The sequence below is a fragment of the Lithobates pipiens genome, unplaced genomic scaffold (genome assembly GCF_037356315.1).
Source record: "Lithobates pipiens isolate NorthernLeopardFrog02 unplaced genomic scaffold, aLitPip1_a1.2 Scaffold_16, whole genome shotgun sequence".
Classification (NCBI taxonomy): Eukaryota; Metazoa; Chordata; class Amphibia; order Anura; family Ranidae; genus Lithobates; species Lithobates pipiens.
This window is the reverse complement of record NW_027507748.1, coordinates 599,204,711-599,230,784: the sequence shown is the minus strand read 5'-3', so window position 1 is coordinate 599,230,784 and position 26,074 is coordinate 599,204,711. Positions and strand designations below refer to the sequence as shown.

General features: G+C 42.8%; 1 protein-coding gene across 2 annotated transcripts in view; it reads left to right on the top strand.

The window, feature by feature from the left end:
• Positions 1-26,074, top strand: part of RDX (radixin) — a 230,139-nt gene that overhangs the window by 118,870 nt on the left and 85,195 nt on the right. For both annotated transcript variants that reach the window (XM_077483972.1, XM_077483971.1), the window contains exon 3: positions 25,392-25,475. In XM_077483972.1, the coding sequence (XP_077340098.1) occupies positions 25,392-25,475 (84 nt within the window). The remainder of the gene's footprint in view (positions 1-25,391; positions 25,476-26,074) is intronic.

Sequence of the window (26,074 nt, the reverse complement as noted above, 5' to 3'; positions counted from 1 at the left end):
AAAAAAGGACGTATGTGATGCAGTTTGTCAGGAGCATTAACACGTTCGTTTTTGGTTTTCTGAGTCCCGTCATAACAGAATTGTGTTACCTGTTGATCCTGCCAGTAGATCCATGACTTTTCCCCTCCCTTTAACTGGCTAAGCTGTTCAGAAGTGAAAGTTAAATCAGACTAAACCCTCCAATCGGTAACAGGCAAGAAAGCTGCCTTCATAGCCAATGATTGATCTGCAGTTGTCATGATGCTGCACATGTGATCAGTTATGACACTAGCCATTTGATGGCTTGACTGGTTGAAAATGCAAGCAACTGTTAGTTATTATTCATGGCATGCCTTGAATGTAACCATTTTGGAAAATGGTTAAAGTGGTTGTAAAGCAACTGTATCATAAACATACAACCCCCTCTGTCAGCTAACATTGTGTCCCAGTGTCTGTGCTTTCTAAAAACTTTGCTGATGGCTACCTTATTTCATAGCGTCTCCTGGCGCTAACATGACTCCAATGTTCTCTCCTCTCCCCGGCTGACAACTACAGCGGAAAGGGGCCGAGATCTTCCACTGATATCAGCCGGGAGGAAAGTGAGGTGGGCAGTCACGTGAGCGCTGAGAGGCCCTGTGAAATAAGGTAGAAATCGGCATCATTTTTATAAAGTACTTATGCTGGGACACATAATGTTAGCTAATAGAGGGGATGGTATGATTATGATACAGGTATTATAGCAGCAAGAAGGGAAGAGGCAGGAAGCAGAGCAGCACAGACTAGCTGACAGGCGGGGGGGGGGGGGGGGGGGGGAATGGGAGAGAGTTGAGCTGTGCATGACGGAGGCATGTAAACTGACCATCTTGTCAGAGCTCAGCATCCATGGTAAACTGTGGTCAGTTTACAGGGGGGAGTGCAGCACTAGGCAGGATAAGCCATTTTTTTTAGGTAAACAAGGGGCATGCTTTAAGAGAACAGGATAAAACGGGGGGGAGGGGGTTACAAACACTTTAAATTGGTGTGTTTGGTTCAGCTTTAAGGAATTGGAACAACCCTTATTACACTGACAATGGTGTTAATACTGTCAACTTTTTATTAATATGCTTTTACCACTTCACGCAAGTTAACGTACCTGTATGTCCGTACTTTGACGTGCGGTTCTCTTTAGGATAAAAGTGGTCTCTGCAAGATCACTTTTATTGGGGGCGGGGTCGTCTCCGCCGCGCTCTGGACCCGCCAGTAGCGGCAGAGACAATCGGGTCCTCTCCCCTCACTGCCTGGATGCAGAGTGAGGAAAAGGTGGCCCCCGCTCGGCTCCATAGCATTGGATGATGGAAGTGACGTTTGTCAATGCTTTTAAAGGGGAATATTGTTTTATTTATTTTTTAATTGCATTTTAGTGTAAATATGAGATCTGAGGTCTTTTTGACCCCAGATCTCACATTTAAGAGATCATGTCATGCTTTTTTTTCCTGTTACAAGGGATGTTTACATTCCTTGTATTAGGAATAAAAGTGACCCAAAATTGTATTTTTTCCTCAGTTTAGGCCGATACGTATTCGTCTACAACTTTTTGGAAAAAATATCGCAATAAGCGTTTGATTGGTTTGCGCAAAAGTGTTAGCGTCTACAAAATAGGGGATAGTTTTATGGCATTTTTATTAATATATATTTTTTTTTACTAGTAATGGCGGCGATCAGAGATTTTTATCGTGACTGCGACATGGCGGAAACATTTTTGGGACCATTGGCATTAATACAGCAATCAATGCTATAAAATGTCATTGATTACTGTAAAAATGTCACCGGCAGTGAAGGGGTTAACCACTAGGGGGCAGGGAGGATTTAAGTGTGTCCTAGGGGAGTGTTTCTTACTGTCTGGGGGAGGGGTTGTGTGTGACATGACACTGATCGCTGCTCCCGATGACAGGGAGCAGGCGATCAGTGTCTTATCAGTAGGCAGAACGGGAAGATGCTGTATACGTCGAAATCCCCCCGTTCTTCAGCTCCGTGACACGATCGCGGGTATCCCATCAGCGATCAAGTTCGTGGGTACCACGGGCACGGTCACGGAGCTTGCGGCAGATGCGCACGGTGGGAAATTCAAATTAATGTACGGGTATGTTACTTTGTCCAGCCATGCTATTCTGCCGACGTATATATGCCGACGGTGGTCATTAAGTGGTTAAGTGCCAAAGTTGGAGACCATTCCACGAGCGGGCGCAATTTTGAAATGTGACATGTTGGGTATCAATTTACTCAGCATAACATTCTTTCCCAAATTAGAAAAAAAATTGACTAACTTTACTGTTGTCTTATTCTTTTAATTCAAAAAGTGTATTTTTTTCCCCAAAAATTTCTCTTCTAAGACCACTGCACAAATACAGTGTGACATAAAGTATTGCAATAACTGCTATTTTATTCTTCCGCGTGTCTGAAAAAAAAAAAATATATATATGTTTCTTGGGGTTCTAAGTAATTTTCTAGAAAAAAAAATGATTTTAACTGGTAAGCAACAAGTCTCAAAAAGAGGCTCGGTCCTTAAGTGGTTAAACTTTTTTACTCTAAAATTTAAAAAAATCGAATCCCCAAAACAAATATATTGCAGTTTTATTAGTCCTTAGTTTTTATTTATTATGCTTTTCCTTTGTTATTTAACCACTTAAGCACCGCCGCATGTAATTATACGTCGGCAGAATGGCACGGACCGGCACAATCACGTACTCATACGTGCCTGCCTTCCAGTGGGTGGGGGGTCCGATCGGACCCCCTCCCGCTGGCTGCCGCGGTCCGTTTCGCTTCTGGAGCGATCCGGGACGAGGGGAATGATCTGGAGCGATCAGGGATGAGGGCTCCTGGCGAATGAGAAGCTTCCGCTGCCTGTGTAGTGTAAACACAGGCAGGAGGAAGTGATGTCACTCTCCTCGGGGCAGTCTTTTTGACCGGACTGCGAGGAGAGAAGACATGGTAAGTGCACCAACACTACACTGACATGTAGGTACACATAGGCACACTGTCACCCCTCGATCACCCCCTCCCAGTCACAGTGTCACTGATTGCAGTGATCATTTATTTACTGATCACTGCATTTAGTGTTAGTTGTAACTGTAAAAACTGTCAGGGCAGTTAGTGTTAGGTCCAGGGTAGCCCCCTACCCCCCTAATAAAGATTTTAACCCCCAGATTGCCCCTTTCACCAGTGATCACCGTATAAGTGTCACTGGTGACGCTGGTTAGCCAGTTAGTTATTTAGGTTCCCCGTCAGGTTTTTATATAGCGTCAGGGACCCCCATATACTACCTAGTAAAGGTTTTAACCCCCTGATTGCCCCTAATTAACCCTTTCACCAGTGATCACCGTATAAGTGTTACGGGTGACTCTGGTTAGTTTGCTTTTTATAGCATCAGGGCACCCACCATTTATTACCCAATAAAGGTTTAACCCCCTGATCACCCGGCGGGGGATATCAATTAGGTTTTAGGGTCAGGGTCTGCGTCACCCCAGGCAGTGCTAGGTTAGTGCCAGTACCGCTAACACCCACGCGCAAAGCATACACCTCCCGTAGTGGTATAGTATATGAACAGATCAATATCTGATCAGATCTATACTAGCGTCCCCAGCAGTTTAGGGTTCCAAAAAAACACATTAACGGGATCAGCCCAGATACCTGCTAGCACCTGCGTTTTGCCCCTCCACCCAGCCCACCCAAGTGCAGTATCGATCGATCACTGTCACTTACAAAACACTAAACACATAACTGCAGTGTTCGCAGAGTCAGGCCTGATCCCTGAGATCGCTAACAGTTTTTTTGGTAGCGTTTTATATTTAAATCCTGAAGGCGGTGCTTGGTTTTCGGGGCCCCGTACGCGGCTATACTCCCAAAAAGTGCCCCGCATGTGGTATCCCCATACTCGGGAGAAGCAGCAGAATTTATTTTGGGGTGTAATTTCACATATGCCCATAGCATGTGTGAGCAATATATCATTTAGTGACAACTTTGTGCAAAAAAAAAAAAGTTTGTAATATTCCCGCTACATGTGGCAAAATATAAAATATTCCATGGACTCAACATGCCTCTCAGTAAATAGCTTGGGGTGTCTACTTTCCAAAATGGGGTTATTTGGGGGGAGGGGGGGTTGTGCTATTTTTGCATTTTATGGCCTTCGAAACTGTGATAGGTAGTGAGGAGTGAAATCAAAAATTTGCACCCTTAGAAATCCTGAAGGCAGTGATTGGTTTTCGGGGTGCCGTACGCGGCTAGACTCCCAAAAAGTCCCACATATGTGGTATCCCTGTACTCGGGAGAAGCAGCAGAATATATTTTGGGGTGCAATTCCACATATAACTATGGCATGTGTGAGCAATATATCATTTAGTGACAACTTTTTTTGTAAACTTTTTTTTTTTTTTGTCATTATTCAATCACTTGGGACAAAAAAAAATATTCAATGGGTTCAACGTGCCCCTCAGCAATTTCCTTGAGTGTCTACTTTCCAAAATGGGGTCATTTGGGGGGGGTTTGTAGTGCCCTGCCATTTTAGCACCTCAAGAAATGAGATAGGCAGTCATAAATTAAAAGCTGTGTAAATTTCAGAAAATGTACTCTAGTTTTTAGACGCTATAACTTTTGCGCAAACCAATAAATATTATCGCTTATTGACTTTTTTTACTAAAGACATGTGGCTGAATACATTTTGGCCTAAATGTATGACTAAAATGTAGTTTATTCGATTTTTCTTATAACAAAAAGTAGAAAATATCTGTTTTTTTTTTTTATTTTTATTTTTTTTAAATTTTCAATCCAATACCATCAAAAGAAAGCTCTATTTGTGGGAAGAAAAGGATGCAAATTTAGCTTGGGTACAACATTGCATGACTGCGCAATACCAGTTAAAGCAGTGCAGTGCGAAATTGTAAAAAGACCTCTGGTCCTTAGGCTGACAATTGGTCTGGGGCTTAAGTGGTTAAAAGTTATGTTTACATTTTAATTAAAAAATAATGAATGCACTTTAAAATAAAAAAATAAAAACATTTTGCAGGTAAAAATGTACATTTGTTACTTTTCTAAAACAGGAGCCTGCAAAGTATTGCACAAGATTGTGTGTGCAATGTCAGGCCCCTGCACACACTGCCTAGAGCTCTCTGTCCATACCTATGTACAGGCTGTCTTTTTCATTTCAATAGTTTTTATTGGAGGTTTTCACAAAAAGTAACAAAGGAGAAAGGACATTTAAGACTTTTTAAACAATTCACAATTTTCATAATGTATTGTGCTTTATATAATAACATTTCAGGCTTTCGTTTTCAAGGCTGTAAGCGGTGTGAATGAACTACAAGTTCATCTGGCGCTGTAGAAGGCAGGACTTGTAGTTCTTTCATCCATAGATTTCTGCATGCAATGCTTTGCATTCAAAAAAAAAATAGACTTGGGTACAATCAGCCTGCCCATACATGGATCGAAATTCAGCTGATTGATGCTAAACCTGCCAAATTTTGATCCATGTATGACCAGGTTATCTCTAAAGCAATGTGTCAAGACCTCAAGGCCCCTTTCACACGGATTTGATCCGTTCAGTCCGCCTGTCAATTTTAAATCTGAAATTTTGATCCATGTATAACCAGGTTAAATCTAAAGCAATGTGTCAAGACCTTAAGGCCCCTTTTACACGGATGATACGTTCAGTCCGCCTGTCAGTTATTCAGGCGGACCTGAACGGATGCTCCATAGAGGTCTATGGAGCGTCGGATGTCATCGGTGACAAGTCCGTTGACATCCGACCCACTCCGATCCGAAAAACTGTGACTGAGGAAAAAGCTATTTTTCCATCCATGATCCATGGTGTATAATGATCCACATCAAAAGTAAAAATGATCCATGGCGATGAGTATAAAAAAAACAAAAAAACACACAGTGTTTAACACTGTATAGTGGCTTTAATGTAAAACCTGGAGTAGACAATCAAAAAAGTTCCATAAAATGCTAGTATCCTTCAGTTGTAAAAACAAAAATGTGCAGTAGTTCCTGGAGCTTTTCTTTCCTTGCACATTGTTGTTTTTATAACTGATGGATACTAGCATTTTGTGTAACTTTTTTGATTGTCTACTCCATGTTTACAATAAACCCACTATATACAGTGTTACACTGTTTGTTTTTGTTTTGTTTTTCTATACTCATCACCATGGATCATCATTTTTATTTTTGAATGTGTGGATCATTATACACCATGGAGTTTGTCTTCTGATACCGGAAGTGACTTACACTCAGATTGACTTTATATGCCAAACCCAGTTGAGGTTTTCTCCTCACGGATGTCTATTTGACTCCTATGCTTTACAGTATATGAGTCCACCAGTTCTGCTAAGCGTGCCAACGTTGCCTTTTGTTTAAACAGTTTGATATCACTGACGTGTGAGAGACTTTTTCCGTGCACATGATTCCTTCATCATTTGAACATTTACTTTGAACTTAAACTTGCTCATATACATCATATATTGTTATATTCATTGATACAATATTGTTGGTTCTATTATATTTATAGTATTTATCTGCGTATAACACTTTTTTTTTTTTTTCCCCCCTCATAAAATCCAGGGGAAATCGTGGGTGCGTGTTATATGCCAATCCCCGCTTTCTGGAGGACTGAGCTCCCCCGATATACACCTAGCTGAGTGTACTGTGTACTCGGCTAGGCTCGGCTCCACTCGCAGTCACGCCCAGTCCCGCCATTGGACCTGTGTTATGTCCATCATAGGAGGCGGGATTGCAAGAGGAGCCGAGTGCACAGGACATCCAGCTCTGTGTATCTCGGCAGCGCTAACATTTATATACCAAACATGCTGCAATTTTGGTCAAGGCTGTAGATGGACACTGATCATTCTGCAATGATGGGCAAGGCTGCAGATGGACACTGATCATTCTGCAATTTTGGTCAAGGCTGTAGATGGACACTGATCATTCTGCAATGATGGGCAAGGCTGCAGATGGACACTGATTAGGCTGCATTGATGGGCATTTAAATGTAAATGTTTTTTTTTTTTTCTTTTCCTTAAACTTCCCTCCTAAAAGTTTTTTCCTTTTTAAAATTCCCTCCTAAACTTTATGTGCGTGTTATGCGCCGGCGGGTGTTATACGCTGATAAATATGGTACTTTTTATTTCACAGTTTTTATAATTTGTCACTTTTTGGAGCTCCACATTATTTTTGTTTTATCTTTAAACTTTTCCAACTGTTATATTCCCCTAAAATCTACAACCGTTTAGAGCTGCTCCTGCCTGCAAACGGGCAACTTTTTAATAAGAGTTTATTGATTGGTTTGCGCAAAAGTTATATCATCTACAAAATAGGGGTTCCTTTTATGGCATTTTTATTATAAATTTTTTTTTTTTTTTTTACTAGTAATGGCGGCGATCTGCGATTTATTTATTTATTTTTTTTCTTATCGGGACTGCGACATTATGGCGGACACGTCGGACAATTTTGACCCATTTTTGGGACATTGTCATTTTTACAGCATCAGTGCTATAAAATTGCACTGATTACTGTAAAAATGACACTGGCTAGGGAGGGGTTAAGTGTGTCTTGGGGAGATATTCTAACTGTTAGGGGGCTTGGCTACGAAGGACACTTCACTGATCATAGCTCGCAATCACAGGGAGCTATGATCAGTGACAGTATCACTAGGCAGAATGGGGAGATGCTTGTTTACATTAGCATCTCCACGGTCTTCAGCTCCATGAGGCGATCGGCGGTGCGCCAGTGACCACACGACAGCAAATTCAAAGTTCTGCTGATGTAAATCTACATGCAGCAGTTGGCAAGTGGTTAAAGATGGTTAATATAAGATGTGTATAATATCTCTCTATAGCTTATTAACGTGTAACGAGTTTGGATGTTTTTTCCTTTTTTTTTAAATACATTACAATTCCAAAAAAGTTGGGACACTGTGTAAAATCTACATGCAAATCTCAAAATTGTGAATGTCTCACATTCATAATAGAAAACAGAAAACATCAAATGTTTTAACTGAGAAAATGTACCATTTTCCAAAGTACAGATCTGGCAGTGGCTAAGCATTTGATATGTTTTTTCTATTTTCTGTTGTGAATAAAATATGGGTTTATGAGATTGGCAAATCATTGCATTCTGTTTTTATATAGATTTTAATAAATATTCCAACTTTTTTGGAATTGGTGTTGTATTCTAGTTTCCATTAACCAGAGCTATAGATGGGCTATGGATGTTACCATTTTACATGTCTGCAGAGCTTTCCTTTCCAATAAATGCTCCACCTTCAGTGGTCAGTGCCACAATCCGATAGGGTCTTTTACAGATTCAATTTTTCAACTTTGTTTTGTACCTTATTTTAGGGCACATTTAAGGGTTATGCATTATTTTTTATGCATTGCACCACGATGCATACCGTAATTCAGTTGTGGGTGGAAAAGCAAGTGTGTTATGGTGCACCACCTAGGTGTGCTGGGGTGCCATTCTAAATGGATTGCAGTGAACTGCACTGAGCTTCATTTGTTATGCATTGCATTTAATGTATGATAGAAGGTGTATTACTGTAACACACTAGTTCTCAACCTTTTGAGCACAGTGTGCCGTAAAATGCTTTCAAAAGTACCCGTTTTATAAAAAAAACAAATAAACACAATCACCAAAAGGAACTTTTATAAAGTTAATGCTGTAAACTACTCGAGTTTCCACTAGTATGACTTGTCATGCGACTTTGGACACATAAAGTCACACGACAAGTCACAGCCCATTGATTTCCATGGCAGCTTTTCCCAGCTATGCGACTTACAGTTGCAGCTACTTTGAAAATTTTCCTGCATAACTTTGATCCAGAGACTGTAAAGTTGGATCAAAGCTGCACTTAAAGGCACACTCCAAATCGCGCAACTTTGGGGTTGCAATAGTGGAAATGTAGCCTAATAGTGACAAATTAACATCCTGCACTTTCACACGTCAGATTAGCCCCAATTCATGCACCTTCACACCTCAGATCACTGTAACCCCCCTCTGCACATCTGCCCCACGGCTGTAACCCCCCTCTGCACATCTGCCCCACGGCTGTAACCCCCCTCTGCACATCTGCCCTACGGCTGTAACCCCCCTCTGCACATCTGCCCTACGGCTGTAACCCCCCTCTGCACATCTGCCCTACGGCTGTAACCCCCCTCTGCCCATCTGCCCCACGGCTGTAACCCCCCTCTGCCCATCTGCCCCACGGCTGTAACCCCCCTCTGCCCATCTGCCCCACGGCTGTAACCCCCCTCTGCCCCACGGCTGTAACCCCCCTCTGCCCCACGGCTGTAACCCCCCTCTGCCCATCTGCCCCACGGCTGTAACCCCCCTCTGCCCATCTGCCCCACGGCTGTAACCCCCCTCTGCCCATCTGCCCCACGGCTGTAACCCCCCTCTGCACATCTGCCCCACGGCTGTAACCCCCCTCTGCACATCTGCCCCACGGCTGTAACCCCCCTCTGCACATCTGCCCCACGGCTGTAACCACCCCCTGTACATCTGCCCCACGGCTGTACCCCCCCCCCCCCCAGCTCATGTGCCTCATTGCTCTGATGTCATATTCAAGCATCTGGAATGGATATGCAGTGATGAGCTCAGGTCAGCGGCATTTTCTGAAAACAGTGGGCTTGTGTGCAAGATCATAACGTGGGCCCTCCCAGCTTAGAAAAAGTGCAGCTGTGGCGTGGAGAATACTGAGATTGGAATGCATTAGTGCGGCAGAAGCTGTGTTTCACTGACTCTTCCCTGCACTGCTCTGCTGATGGGGAGGAAATCGCGTGCTGGCAAACAAAGCTTCACGTGCCACTTGAAGCACCCATGCCGGGGGTTGCTTACCCCTGTTCTAGTGAGCCTTTAACAAGTTACGGACCGCCCGCCACAGGTGTACTGCAGCAGGTTGGCTCTCCTTTGCAAAACGCAGTCATTGTTTATTGGGTGCGTACACAGCGATTTGGTGGGTGCACGCACCCATTCGCGAGCGGGGGGAGCCATCCAGCGGGTCCAGTGGACTGTCTGCCAGCCACCCGTGATCACTCCGGAAACAGGAAGAACAGGGATCTGTCACAGTGTAAACAAACAGATCTCAGTTCTGTCAGGGGAGCGAGAGAGAGAGAGAGATCGTCTCTTCCTAGTGATTGGAAACGATCTTTCTCCTCCAGTCAGCCCAACCCCTATACAGTTAGCATCACCTCCCAGGGAACACACTTAACCACTTGATTGCCCCCTAGTGTTAACCCCCTTCCCTGCCAGTCACATTTATACAGTAATCGGTGGCTATGTTTTAGCTCTGTATGGTCCCAAAAAAGTGTCAAGTGTCCGATCTGTCCACCCCAATGTCGCAGTTCCGCTAAAAATCACAGATCACTGCCATTACTTAAAAAAAAAAATGCCATAAATCTATCCTCTATTTTGTAGATGCAATAACTTTTGCAAAAACCAATCAATATACGCGAATTGGGATTTTTTTTTTTTTTTTACCAAAAATATGTAGAAGAATACATATTTGTCTAAACTCATGAAGAAGAAACTTGTTTTTTAAAATGTTTTTTGAATATTTATTATAGCAAAAAGTAAAAAATATTGATTTTGTTTTTCTAAATTGTGAGCCTTTTTTTGTTTATAGTGCAAAAATTAAAAACCGTAGAGGTTTACCTATAGGTACATGTCAGCAGAGCAAGTTTACCTCCTCTTTAATATTTTAGTGGAAGATGGCTAAATACTGGTTTGACTTTAATTCTTCATGCTCATATATTTTCCTTGGGGCACACTTGAATCTATGCATGCGTGAAGAGGTGTGTTTCTGTTGTAACATTAGGCAGGTGCGTTCTCATGTGTGAACATGTATTACTTTATGCATTTGCTATACATTCTTGAGTTTAGAATTTTTAGTGTATTGCATTAACAGCCATTGACCAAGGCTTGTTAATGCACGTTCCCAAGGTATCAAACCCCTTGTTAAAGCTGATTGCCACTGCATCTGAGCATGTATTTACTTCCTGGAATCCATCCGCCCTTAGCTCAGGCATACATGGGGAAAGTGCTTAGCTGAGAAAAACCCTCCTCTCCTCCCCTCCTGAAGACTCCTAGGATGTATGACATAAAGCCAAGAAATAACAGGAAAAAAATAAAAAATACGTTTTAACCACTTGCCGACTGACGTACGAGGATGTACTTTGGGGATGGATATCGTTATGACAGCAGCTAGCTGCCATAACCCCGGTATTCCCGTGTTTGGTCGACGGTCGGCTACAAGATAAAAGTGGTCTCTGTGGCGGATATGGAGATGAGTGAGGGGAAGATGGCCCCCAGCCATCTCCATACCATAGTAGGGCGGAAGCGACGTTAAAACGTCACTTCCGCCCATACGTCTTAACCACTTAAGGACCAGTCTCGTTTTGCGATTTTGGTGTTTACATGTTTAAAACATATTTTTTTGCTAGAAAATTACTTAGAACCCCCAAACATTCTATATTGTTTTTTATAACACCCTAGAGAATAAAATGGCGGTCATTGCAATACATTTTTTCACACCGTATTTGCGCAGCAGGCTTACAAGCACACTTCATTTTGGAAGATTTTTACACCAAGTAAATTGATATCCAACATGTCACGCTTCAAAATTGCTCCCACTCATGGAATGGCGTCAAACTTTTACCCTCAAAAATCTCCATAGACAACGTTTAAAAAAATTCTTTAGGTTGCATGTTTTGTGTTACAAAGGAGGTCTAGGGTGAGAATTATTGCTCTCGCTCTAACGATTGCGGCGATACCTCACGTGTAGTTTGACCACCGTTTTCATATGCAGGTGCTACTCACGCATGCGTTCGCTTCAGCATGCAAACTCGACGGGGCATTTAAAAAAAATAATGTTTTTCTTATTTATTTTACTTGATTTTATTTATTTTTACACTGTTTTTAACAATAAAAAAAAATTGGGTCACTTTTATTCCTAGTACAAGGAATGTAAACAACCCTTGTAATAGAAAAAAGCATGAGATCTGGGGTCAAAAAGTCCTCAGATCTCAAATTTGGACTTAAGGGTAAACATTTGTCACCATTCCACGAGTGGGCGTGATTTTGAAGCGTGACATGTTGGGTATCAATTTGCTCGGCGTAACATTATCGTTCACAATATCAAAATAAATTGGGCTAATTTTACTGTTGTCTTATTTTTTCATTTAAAAAAAGTGTATTTTTTTTAAAAAAAAGTGCGCTTGTAAGACCGCTGCGATAATATGGTGGGACAAAATATTGCAATGATCGCTATTTTATTCTCTAGGATGTTAGGAAAAAAATGTATGTTTTGGGGGTTCTAAGTAATTTTCTAGCAAAAAAAATGTTTTTAACTTGTAAACACCACATCTAAAAAAGAGGCTCGGTCTTAAAATGGTTAAACAGGAAAGTATATTACATTTACTTATCTATTTTTTAATGCTAGCAGCCTGAGGATTAAAAGTAATCAATGTTGCTTGGGAGTGTGAAGTTCCACTTTAACCATTCCAATACCTTCCCGCCCAGACCAATTTTCAGCTTTCAGCGCTCACACATTGAATGACAATTACTCAGTCATGCTACACTGTAGCCAAACAAAATTTTTATCATTTTTTTTCCCTCACAAATGGAGCTTTCTTTTTGTGGTATTTAACCACTTCAGCTCCGGACCAATAAACACCTTAAGGACCAGAGGTCTTTTTGCAATTTCGCACTGCGCTGCTTTAACTGGTAATTGCGCGGTCATGCAATATTGCACCCAAACGAAATTTGCGTCCTTTTCTTCCCACAAATAGAGCTTTCTTTTGATGGTATTTGATTGCCTCTGCGATTTTTTTTTTTTGCGATATAAATGGAAAAAGAGCGAAAATTTTGAAAAAAAAAAAGATATTTTCTTCTTTTTGTTATAAGAAAAATTGAATAAACTAAATTTTAGTCATACATTGAGGGCAAAATTTATTCAGCCACATGTCTTTAGTAAAAAAAATGTCAATAAGCGTATATTTTTTGGTTTGCGCAAAAGTTATAGCGTCTACAAACTAGAGTACATTTTCTGGAATTTACACAGCATTTAATTTATGACTGCCGATCTCATTTCTTGAGGTGCTAAAATGGCAGGGCAGTACAAATCCCCCCCAAATGACCCCATTTTGGAAAGTAGACACCCCAAGGAAATTGCTGATGGGTATGTTGAGCCCATTGAATATTTTTTTTTTTGTCCTAAAGGATTGAATAATGACAAAAAAAAAAAAAAAAATTTTTACAAAAAGTTGTCACTAAATGATATATTGCTCACACATGCCATGGTTATATGTGGAATTGCACCCCAAAATATATTCCGCTACTTCTCCCGAGTATGGGGATACCACATGTGTGGGACTTTTTGGGAGTCTAGTCGCGCACGGCACCCCGAAAACCAATCACCACCTTCAGGATTTCTAAGGGTGCAAATTTTTGATTTAACTCCTCACTACCTATCACAGTTTCGAAGGCCATAAAATGCCAAAATAGCACAAAACCCCCCAAAATGACCCCATTTTGGAAAGTAGACACCCCAAGCTATTTACTGAGAGGCATGTTGAGTCCATGGAATATTTTATATTTTGCCACAAGTTGCGGGAATATTACAAACTTTTTTTTTTTTTGCACAAAGTTGTCACTAAATGATATATTGCTCACACATGCTATGGGCAGAAGTCAAATTACACCCCAAAATAAATTCTGCTGCTTCTCCCGAGTACGGGGATACCACATGTGGGGGACTTTTTGGGAGCCTAGCCACGTACGGAACCCCGAAAACCAAGCACTGCCTTCCGAATTTAAATATAAAATGCTACCAAAAAACCTGTTAGCGATGGCAGGGATCAGGCCTGACTCTGCGATCGCTGCAGTTATGTGTTTAGTGTTTTGTAAGTGACAGTGATCGATCAATACTGCACTTGGGTGGGCTGGGCAGAGGGGCAAAACGCAGGTGCTAGCAGGTATCTGGGCTGATCCCGCTAACAATGCGTTTTTTTGGAACCCTAAACTGCTGGGGACGCTAGTATAGATCTGATCAGATCAGATATTGATCTGTTCAGATTCTATAGCACTACGGGAGGTGTATGCTTTGCGTGTGGGTGTTAGCGGTACTGGCACTAACCTAGCGCTGCCTGGGGCGACGCAGACCCTGACCCTAAAACCTAATTGATATCACCCGCCGGGTGATCAGGGGGTTAAACCTTTATTGGGTAATAAATGGTGGGTGCCCTGATGCTATAAAAAACAAACTAACCAGAGTCACCCGTAACACTTATACGGTGATCAGTGGTGAAAGGGTTAACTAGGGGCAATCAGGGGGTTCAAATTTTTATTAGGTAGTATATGGGGGTCCCTGGCGCTATATAAAAACCTGACGGGGAACCTAAATAACTAACTGGCTAACCAGCGTCACCAGTGACACTTATACTGTGATCGCTGGTGAAAGGGGGTGAAAGGGTTAACTAGCAGCAATCAGGGGGTTAAAACCATTATTGGGTAGTATATCGGGGTACCTAGCGCTATAAAAACCTGGCGGTGAACCTAAAAAAATAACTAGCTACCTAGCGACACATGCAGCGATCAGAAAAATGATCGCTTAGTGACACTGGCAAAAGGGGGTGAAAGGGTTAACTAGCGGCAATCAGGGGGTTAAAACCATTATTGGGTAGTATATCGGGGTACCTAGCGCTATAAAAACCTGGCGGTGAACCTAAAAAAATAACTAGCTACCTAGCGACACATGCAGCGATCAGAAAAATGATCGCTTAGTGACACTGGCAAAAGGGGGTGAAAGGGTTAACTAGCGGCAATCAGGGGGTTAAAACCATTATTGGGTAGTATATCGGGGTACCTAGCGCTATAAAAACCTGGCGGTGAACCTAAAAAAACAACTAGTTACCTAGCGACACATGCAGCGATCAGAAAAATGATCGCTTAGTGACACTGGCAAAAGGGGGTGAAAGGGTTAACTAGCGGCAATCAGGGGGTTAAAACCATTATTGGGTAGTATATCGGGGTACCTAGCGCTATAAAAACCTGGCGGTGAACCTAAAAAAATAACTAGCTACCTAGCGACTGTAGCGACACTAATGCAGCGATCAGAAAAACGATCGCTTAGTGACACTGGCAAAAGGGGGTGAAAGGGTTAACTAGCGGCAATCAGGGGGTTAAAACCATTATTGGGTAGTATATCGGGGTACCTAGCGATATAAAAACCTGGCGGTGAACCTAAAAAAATAACTAGCTACCTAGCGACACATGCAGCGATCAGAAAAATGATCGCTTAGTGACACTGGCAAAAGGGGGGTGAAAGGGTTAACTCTAGGGGCAATCAGGGGGTTAAATCTTTATTGGGGGGTGATAGGGGGCTACCCTGGACCTAACACTAACTGTCATGACAGTTTTTACTGTCACAACTGACACTGAATGCATTGATCAGTAAAGAAATGATCAATGCAATCAGTGACACTGTGACTGGGGGGGGAGGGGGGGCGGGGGGGGGGGGGTTTGTGTGCCTGTGTGTACCTACATGTCAGTGTAGTGTTGGTGCACACTTACTATTAGTCTTCTCCTCGTAGTCCGGTCAAAAAGACCGCCCCGAGGAGAATGACATCACTTCCTCCTTCCTGTGTAAACAATACACAGTGGGAGGAAGCTTCTCATTGGCCAGGAGCGATCCAGAGGGGGTGGCCGAAAACCAACGGCCATCCCCTCATCACGGAGCGCTCCTGGACCGAACCGGACCGTCGTATCCAGCGGGAGGGGGTCCGATCGGACCCCCCACCCGCTGGAAGGCAGGCACGTACATCTACAGGATTGTGCCTGCCTGTGCCATTGTGTTGACGTACATTGGCAATACGGCGGTCCTGAAGTGGTTAAAGCGGGAGTCCGCCAGGAGTTCCGCCGTTTTTTGTTTTTTTTTAAAAGCCAGCAGCTACAAATACTGCAGCTGCTGACTTTTAAAATAAGGACACTTACCCGCCCAGCGCGCCCGTGATGTCGGCACCCGAACCGATCTCTCGATTGTCTCCCGGGTGCTGCTGCCGCCATCTTGGGTATGGGAATGAGGAAGTGGAGCCTTTCTGCTTCATTTCCCGGTTCCCTACTGCGCATGCGCGAGTCACGCTGCGCAATAAGGATGGACCCGCTGCCTCTGGGATCTGTGTGTTTCCCAGCAGGCAGCGGGGGACTTTCGGAAAGGGGCGTAGATTCTGCAGAATCTATGCCCCTTTCCGCAGAGAGCTATCCCGGAAGTGGGTGCAGATACCTGTACTGTACAGGTACCTGCACCCCCCTCCCCCCTGAAAGGTGCCATTTGTGGCGCCGGAGGGGGGAGGATTCCAATGAGCGGAAGGTCCACTTTAGGGTGGACCGCCGCTTTAATCATCACTGTTTTTTTTTTTCTAGCGCTATAAGTGAAAAAACTGAATTTGGAAAAACATTTTTGGCCCAAAATTTATATTTCTACATCTCTTTGGTAAAAGTAACCCAAATTAGTGGATATTATTTAGTCTCTGTGAAAGTTGGTCTACAAGCTATGGCGCTAATCACTGAAAATTGATCACATCTGATGCTGATATCGTTTCTTGAGACCCTAACAAGCCAGGAAAGTACAAATACCTCCCAAATGTAGATATTCCAAGGTATTTACTAAGGCATGGTGAGTTTTCTGACATTGAAACCAGGACAATGGATTTGCTCACAAAATGCCTGGCCACAAATAGAGACCCAACATTCAAGTAGCACCTCCCAGGCATAAATGCCACATAATGTTCAGACTACTGATCACGTTTTTGAAGGTCCTTCATATTTCTAACACATAGCAGGTACATACCAAATAACAAAAGATTACCCGTGGTTTTAGAAGTGCAGTGGTCCACATTGGTCCAGGCAGCAGGCAGGTATGTGGATAGTGAAAGCAATCATCCAGACAGCAGGCAGGAAAAAGGTCCATAGTTTGTACAGGCAGAGATGCTGCCAGCACATACAAAGCATTGGTCCAGGTTAGAGGTCGACCGATATATCGGGCGGCCGATATATCGGCCGACATTTGCAGTTTTTTAAATAATCGGCATCGGCCGATTTGTGCTGATAAAAAGCTGATTTAGAACTACAGCGGGACTTTGAAATGACTTCTGTATAGAAGTCAGTCTAAGTTGACTGAGTCGTCATAGCAACCCTTTCCTCCACTCTGGGCAGGCTGCCAAGAAAAGAACAGAAAGATACAATGTTTACACTTGAATGAATGAAGTCATCTCAGTGTGTAGAAGTTCTCAGTTTAACCATTTAAAGACTAAATCTTTTCTGACACTTGTTGCTTACAAGTAAAAATCCTGTATTTTCTGCCAGAAAATCACTTAGACCCCCCAAAAATGATATATATTTTTTTAGCAGAGATCCTAGGGAATAAAATAGCGGTTGTTGCAATATTTTATGTCACACGGCATTTGCACAGAGGTCTTTCAAATGCATTTTTTTGGGAAAAAAATACACCATTTAAAAAATAAAAATAAAATAAAAACAGTAAAGTTAGCCCGTTTTTTTTATTTTTTTGTCCAAAAGTTTTGACTACCTGTTTTTATTTAATATATAAATATATAAATATATATATATATATATATATATATATATATATATATATATATATATATATATATATATATATATATTTTTTTTTTTTTATCTAAATCATACATACAAGTAAACTGATTGGAGGTTTGTTTTGTTTAATAAATGTTTAAGTGTAAGAAATTTTCTGTATCACGTATGAAGGCCACTTTCACACTGGAGCAGGCAGGCGTTGATGGTAAAACGCAAGTTTTAGCGGCTCTTTACCATCATTTTAGCGGTGCTATTTGGCTGCTAGTGGGGCACATATAACCCAGCTAGCCGCCAAGGAAGAGGTTAAATGCGCCCATGAAGCACCGCTGCCAAATCGCATTGCATGCGCTTCGGCAGTGGTGCCCATTCATATCAATGGGCAGGAGTGGTGGAGGAGCGGTATACACCACTCCAAACGTGCTGCTTGCAGGACTTTTTTTTAAGATCCTGCCAGCGCATCGCCTCAGTGTGAAAGCACTCTGTCTTTCACACAGACTGCAGGGGAGCCATTTTACAGGCACTTTACAGGCGCTATTTTTAGCCCAAAAGCGCCTTAAAACGCCCCAGTGGGAAAGGTGTGTTAGATCAAGGGGGATTAAAAATAAATAAATAAATAAAATAAAATCGGCCTAACATATCGGCCCAAAAAAATCGGCATCATATATCGGCTATCGGCCGCCATGATTTCTAAATATCGGCATCGGCCAGAGAAAAACCCATATCGGTCGACCTCTAGTCCAGGTAGCAGGCATAGGTGTTCAGGCAGAAATACTGCCCATAATCAGTAGAGACAGCAGGCAGATATATGGTCATCTCGGCTCAAGTGTCGAAGCAGCAGAAAGGAACATGGTCCATAATGTCCTTGGTCATTACAGGCAGCAATATGGTCAGCACAGCCAAAGTATTGGTCCAGGCAGCAGGAAGGACCACCGAGCTTAGGGACAGGGGTAGAGGCTTCGCCCTCCCAAATCTCTTTGAAGCCTCTGGGCAACCAGACCCTGTTCTGGAAGCACAGAAAACGAAAAAAAAAATTTTTCTACTCCAGAACGCTATTCTGAAGTATGCGAGACCCCTGTGTACTAAAGTAGATGAGCAAAAGATCAGCCCAAGTGGCAGGAAAAAACACGGTTGATTAACAGGCCACGATCGGTGCATGTGGAAATCGGGAACGTGGTTTAAATCGGCAGGCAAAGACCTCTTTGGTAAACAGGCCAGGAGCACCAGGACAATGGAGTTACCTACAAAATTACCCCATTTTGGAAAGCAAACACCCCAACGTATATTCTTTGAGGCATGTGCTGCAGATAGGTACTCTGGTAATCTAATGGGCTGGTGACAGGTACTTGAGTACTCTGATGGCCTGGTGACAGGTACTCTGATGGCCTGGTGACAGGTACTCTGATGGCCTGGTGACAGGTACTCTGATGGCCTGGTGACAGGCACTCTGATGGCCTGGTGACAGGCACTCTGATGGCCTGGTGACAGGCACTCTGATGGCCTGGTGACAGGCACTCTGATGGCCTGGTGACAGGCACTCTGATGGCCTGGTGACGGGTACTCTTATGGCCTGGTGACGGGTACTCTGATGGCCTGGTGACAGGTACACGGGTACTCTGATGGCCTGGTGACAGGTACACGGGTACTCTGATGGCCTGGTGACAGGTACACGGGTACTCTGATGGCCTGGTGACAGGTACACGGGTACTCTGATGGCCTGGTGACAGGTACACGGGTGCTCTGATGGCCTGGTGACAGGTACACGGGTGCTCTGATGGCCTGGTGACAGGTACTCGGGTGCTCTGATGGCCTGGTGACAGGTACTCGGGTGCTCTGATGGCCTGGTGACAGGTACTCGGGTGCTCTGATGGCCTGGTGACAGGTACTCGGGTACTCTGATGGCCTGGTGACAGGTACTCGGGTACTCTGATGGCCTGGTGACAGGTACTCGGGTACTCTGATGGCCTGGTGACAGGTACTCGGGTACTCTGATGGCCTGGTGACAGGTACTCGGGTACTCTGATGGCCTGGTGACAGGCACTCGGGTACTCTGATGGCCTGGTGACAGGCACTCGGGTACTCTGATGGCCTGGTGACAGGCACTCGGGTACTCTGATGGCCTGGTGACAGGCACTCGGGTACTCTGATGGCCTGGTGACAGGCACTCGGGTACTCTGATGGCCTGGTGACAGGCACTCGGGTACTCTGATGGCCTGGTGACAGGCACTCGGGTACTCTGATGGCCTGGTGACAGGCACTCGGGTACTCTGATGGCCTGGTGACAGGCACTCGGGTACTCTGATGGGCCGTGACAGGCACTCGGGTACTCTGATGGGCCGTGACAGGCACTCGGGTACTCTGATGGACTATGAGTGACAGGTACTATGATGGGTGGTGACAGGTCCTCTTTATTGGGGGGGGGGCAAATCAGTGTGATTGGTGTACACTGTAAGCGGTAATGAGATGTTACCGCAATCTCCTCCTCACACACTATCGGTGTGTGAGGAGGAGAACCCGGTAACATCTCATTACCGCTGTTTGTTTACATTTTAGTGATTGGCTGTGAAAGGATCACAGCCGATCACGTCGGTAATGAGCAGTGTTCCAGGGGAACACGCCACCTCCGCCGTGCACGCGCAGCGCGATCTTGCGCATGCGCCGTGCACAGTTGGGGGTATGACCATCTGTGATTGGCCGTGACTTTATCACGGCCGATCACGTGGTAAACAGCCATGCGCAATGGCTGTTCACCCCCTTCAGTGGCGAACGGTGTCTCCGTGACACGCCACCACCGAAGAAACGGGGATACGTGCGCACTATTGCGCGCCTTCCCCGATCCCCGCACTGTGCACCTGTCTCTGAGTCTCCTGACGCATGTGATCGGCTGTGATTTGGACGCAGCCCGTCTCGTGATAAGCAGCCAATTTCATTGGCTGTTTACCATGATCAGGGAAGCGCTGTGTCCGTGGGACACATGCCATCCCCGATTGCTGCGCTCGCTAGGGATTATCCTACTGGACTTCATATGATGCCCAGTCAGGATAACACAACCATCACCTGGCAGTCTTTCTGCTATAGGCTGGGCAGGAAGTGGTTAAAGTATATCTAAATTGGAACAATACATTTCTCTTTTAATATACAATTCAAAGTATTTGTTTTATTTGTTCGCCAAGTGTAAAAAGACTATGGGTGTTGGCGCCTGTCTGAATGAGGCTTAAGAGTCTGCCTCAGAGAAGAATGGGTTCTGATTGAAAACACATGGAGAAGAAAAATTATACATACATTTTGAGGCAGAAAGTATCTTTTCCTGGTGAAACTATATAAAATATAAAATGGAGTCAGAAATGCAGCACCGTTCATTGGAAAAATACTTATCCGTGCACAAAAAAAAGTCCCAAATGAAACATACGTCCTGTCTGGAAAATATTACATTGTTTCCATCAAATATACAAGTCGTCTTTAGTGTTTGATTTCCCTTCAACCTGTGTTTATTTTTGTGCCTGTATTTTCCCTGTGGAAGAGTGCAGCTGTTTTCTGCTTTTATCTTCCACCATTGATTTTTCAACCTGTTGCTTCTCTTTCTTGCTCTTCACCATTGTTGTGCTCAGCTCAGTCAGGCTAGAGTCACTGACAGTTGAGGGGCCATAGATAAGCTGGTTAGATGATGGCTGGCAGATGGCTTCTAGTGATAGGGACTGTTAAACAATTCCATCATGTTTAGCTGTTGACACTAATCCTGCAGTTGAAAGCAACTTTTACAGCCATTGAGGCTTAGGAGTCAAAGGGTTATCCTTCCCTGGACTCAAAGGAGTTATAAATAGTTATCTGTTTAATGAGAGTGATTAACACCTTTTGAAAAAAGGAAGGCCACAGATGAGCATGTAAAACAGGAGGGAGTTGGATATCTTCAGAGGTTCTTTTTTTAGGTTTTACAAACTGACACTCCAGTATTTAAAGTGAAAGACAAAGAAGGAAATGGTTAAGACCTCTTTCAGGTTTTGTTCCAGTTTGTGCCAATCATTGAGGAGAGTTGCCCTCAATTCCTGTTCTAGTGAGATAACCTAAATGAAATCTCTCCAACATGGACTCACCCAGAAATAAAATGTGTTTTGTAGCGTGAGAAAAGCTATCCAATTGTACCGGCAACCGTGGGAGTTCCTAACCCTTCCCTACCTGCCTGGAGGTGTATTAAAATGTTGTATGTGTGGATAAGAATGTGAATCGATGCATGCCCTTAGGAAGTGCCATTCCTTAAAAGACAATTGCAAAAATATAAGTATGGTTTGGGACTTTCCATGTACTTCCTTGAGTCAATGACCACAAAGTCAAAAAGTTATATAAGAACATTTGTACAAAACTTTTTAATTAGAAAATATTTTTTTTTAAATTGGGTTTTTATAAAAACAAGTCAACAAAATATTTGAATAGTGACTAATCACTGTGATAGCCAATTAGAGGCCATCACAGTGATCAGGTGGTCGGGAACCGTTCGTACAGGACTCAAGGGTCTCTGTGGTGAGTGTGCTGTGCAGTGCGCTCCCAGCAGAAACGCAGGTTTGGAATTTCGCGATCCCACAGGGCTAAAACCTCTTCCTCTCACATTGCTTCTAGATTGCACAGCAGTTTTTTTGTCAGGTGTTTGTGTTGTGCAACTTCCCTCTTCTGCACTAATGTGCATGGATGGGGCTTCAACAAGCTTAGATAGTGGGCTGTGCTGGAAGCAAAGTATTTGGTCTTCATTTCCAAAGCCCAGAGTATGAATCCTGTCAACTACAGTAATTTGGACTGGGTACACACTAGCTGAATTGCATTGGAATCTTAATTTCAGAAATGTATGTTCAATTTTTTAATCATTAGTGGGGTCAAGTTGTTGATCATTTTGGACCTCCGTGACTTCAAAGGAAAGAAGCGGGGTGGAGAATTTTTCTTAAGATGAATTTCTAAACGATAATGTGGTGTTTGTTCAGGAAATGATTCATTCTGAAACCAAATGGTAAAAGCAAACAAAAAAGCAAACTAAATTGTGAATTGCTTTCTAAAAACATTTGTGATGTGATTGAATGCACTGATAAATTTCATACAAGTATTTGTACAGACTTTCTCTGTAAATCTAATGGTGTTTGGCCGGTATTGGCTAAAAAGGCAACTAGCTGCATCAAATTGAGGCCAGATTAAAGGTAGAGCAATTAGATTGTATCCTCTGTGTTCAGCTGGGTATTATACAGTACACAGTTTTTTTTTTTTTTTTCATTCAACCTGCAGGCTGAATAAAACAGATTTCTTCTTCCATGCTTATACAGCATGTATTGAGGAATCTCCTGCTTTGGTTGATGCATTCTGAATGCTGCAGCCTGGCACCTGTCAGAACACCTGAACCTGCAATGGCTATTTGACTAACAATTTTCCACCCAGCTCTTTAGATTTTTTTTTTTTTTTCAAAGGATATTGGGTCCACTCATCTAGTGTACTTGGGCCTGTTCCTTAGGGACTGTACCTAAGTTTTTAAAATGTATACCCAGTTTTAAAAGCTATATTTTTAATTTGTTGATATTTTAAATTTCTGAAGATCATGGCCATACTGTGGTTTCACGTTGACCTTCATTGCTTTCTCAGATAGTATTAGAAAAGGAACAAGGACTCTTTGTAACTGCTGCCCATTGTCCCTTGGCTTTTGCATAGAGCATCTCATCCATGGTGTGCAGTGACAGTTTATGGTGGCAAAGTTGTCTTTGTCCAGAAGGCAGTATTCAGGGACCCATTTTGCGTCTCATATTTGCCATGGAAATTACCATTCTGATTACTGTAAAAATGTTTTCCATCTCTTATCATATTGTGCTCTGAGTTGCCTGACAGCTTTAGAATCCATTTCAGTTTGATGTTTCCAAATTTCACACGACATCTGTTAACAATACATCAATCACATCTTGTTAATGTTATCCTATGTAACTATTGGGAGCCTGATAAAAACATGAAGAGAACTGGTTCAAACTCAGCCTTAAGGCATTTTTGTCTTCCACTTTTCTGTACCACTGACTATGCTCATAAATATGCTGTAAGGATATGTTGTGTATATACAGTTGTGCTCATAAGTTTACATACCCTGGCAGAATTTATGATTTCTTGGCCATTTTTCAGAGAATATGAATGATGACACAAAACATTTTTCACTCATGGTTAGTGTTTGGCAGAAACCATTTATCATTCAACTGTGTTTACTCTTTTTTTTAAATCATAATCACAGCAAACTACCCAAATGACCCTGATCAAAACTTTACATACCCTGGTAATTTTGGCCATATAACATGCACACAAGTTGTACACAAATGGGTTTGAATGGCTATTAAAGGTAACCATCCTCACCTGTGATCTGTTTGCTTGTAATTAGTTTGTATGTGTGTGTATAAAAGGCCAATAAGGCATTGTTCTTGCACTGACGTTTCTGGATTCTGAGTCATGGGGAAAGCAAAAGAATTGTCAAAGTATCTGTGAGGAAAAGGTAGTTGAACTGTAGAAAACAGGAAAGGGATATAAAATGATATCCAAGAAATTGAGAATGCCAATCAGCAGTGTTCAAACTCTAATCAAGAAGTGGAAAATGAGGGGTTCTGTTGAAATCGAACCACAGTCAGGTAGACCAACTAAACTTTCAGCCACAACTGCTAGTAAAATTGTTTGAGATGCAAAGAAAAACCCACAAATAACTTCAGGTGAAATACAGTACTCTCTGAAAACATGAAAACATGTGATGTGGCTGTTTTTTAAGATGCAAAATAAGGGGGCACTTGTAGATAGATGGGCTGCATGGCTGAGTCACCAGAAGAAAGCCATTACTACACAAATGCCACAAAGTATCCTGCTTACAATACGCCAAACAGCACAGAGACAAGCCTCAAACCTTCTGGCACAAAGTCAGTCGTTTGGAGTGATGAGACCAAAATTGAGCTTTTTGACCAAAACCATAAACGCTACATTTGGAGAGGAGTCAACAAGGCCTATGATGAAAAGTACACCATTCCTACTGTGAAACGTGGAGGCGGATTGCTGATGTTTTGGGGATGTGTGAGCTACAAAGGCACAGGAACTTTGGTCAAAATTGACAAGATTAATGCAGTATGTTATCAAAAAATACTGGAGGAACATTTGCATTCATCAGCCAGGAAGCTGCGACTTGGACATTCCAACATGACAATGATCCAAAACGCACAGCAGGATAAAGTGAAGATTCTGGAGTGACCATCTCCATCTCCTGACCTCTATCATTGAGCCACTCTTGGGAGATCTCAAACATGCAATTCATGCAAGACAGCCCAAGAATTTACAGGAACTGGAGGCTTTTTGCAAAGAGGAATGGGCAGCTTTACCTTCTGAGAAGAGGAAGAGCCTCATCCACAAATACCACAAAAGCCTTCAAGCTATCATTGATGTCAAAGGGGGCAATACACTGTATTAGAACTGGGGTATGTAAACTCTTGATCATAGTCATTTTGGGTAGTTTCTGTTAGGAGTCTGATTTAAAAAGAGTAAACACAGTTGATTGATAATAAATGGCTTCAGCCAAACACTAACCAAAACTAACCACGAGTGAAAAAAGTTTGTGTTATCATTCATATTCTTTAAAAAAATGGCCAAGAAAAAAAAAAAAAAAAAAAAAAAAAAAAAAAAATGGCCAAGAAATCATAAATTCTGCCATGGTATGTAAACTTATGAGGACAACTGTATTTGTGCATGAATTATGAATTGTGGATCACACTTTTATTTTTGCCTTTTTGATATAGATTAATGTTCGAGTGACTACCATGGACGCGGAGCTGGAGTTCGCCATTCAGCCGAACACAACTGGCAAGCAGCTATTTGACCAGGTACATATATTGACACCGCTTTTGGAATATATTATTGTACCATTTTGAGTATAATTATAGCTTTCTGGCACAAAGTACAGACTGTATTCTTGTTGCACAACCGCTGCATTATCGGTGATGGGGTTAAAAGCAACCACTTGAAACAGAACTGCCTTATGTATGAATGTGAGAAAAAAAAAGTCACGTTTTTATTTTTATTTTAAAGCCTAATTTTCTTGATCATTCAGTACAGGACACAGACCTCTTTAAATTATTATGATTGTGTTATATGCTACCACCACCTGGTCCCCGGGGCACCTTCCTGGACACCTGCCTGGTAGAATATGCGGGGCCGTCCTGTAATATTGCTTTGCACTAGGTCCTGATGTGGGTGCCCCCCTTGGCACATAGTACAACATATGGTATTAGCTGCAGGGTGCTTTACAGGTCTGGACCCGTGGTCTGTCTGGAGCAGAGGCCAGTTTTTAAAGACCCCGTGGAAGGAAAAAAAACAGGAAGGGTTACTTTCCCCTTAGTTCTGTAACTGACATGTTTAGTACAGGGCAGTAGCCCTTTAAATGTTTCAACCCAGGGTGCCAAGTTATTCCCTTTTTAGAAAG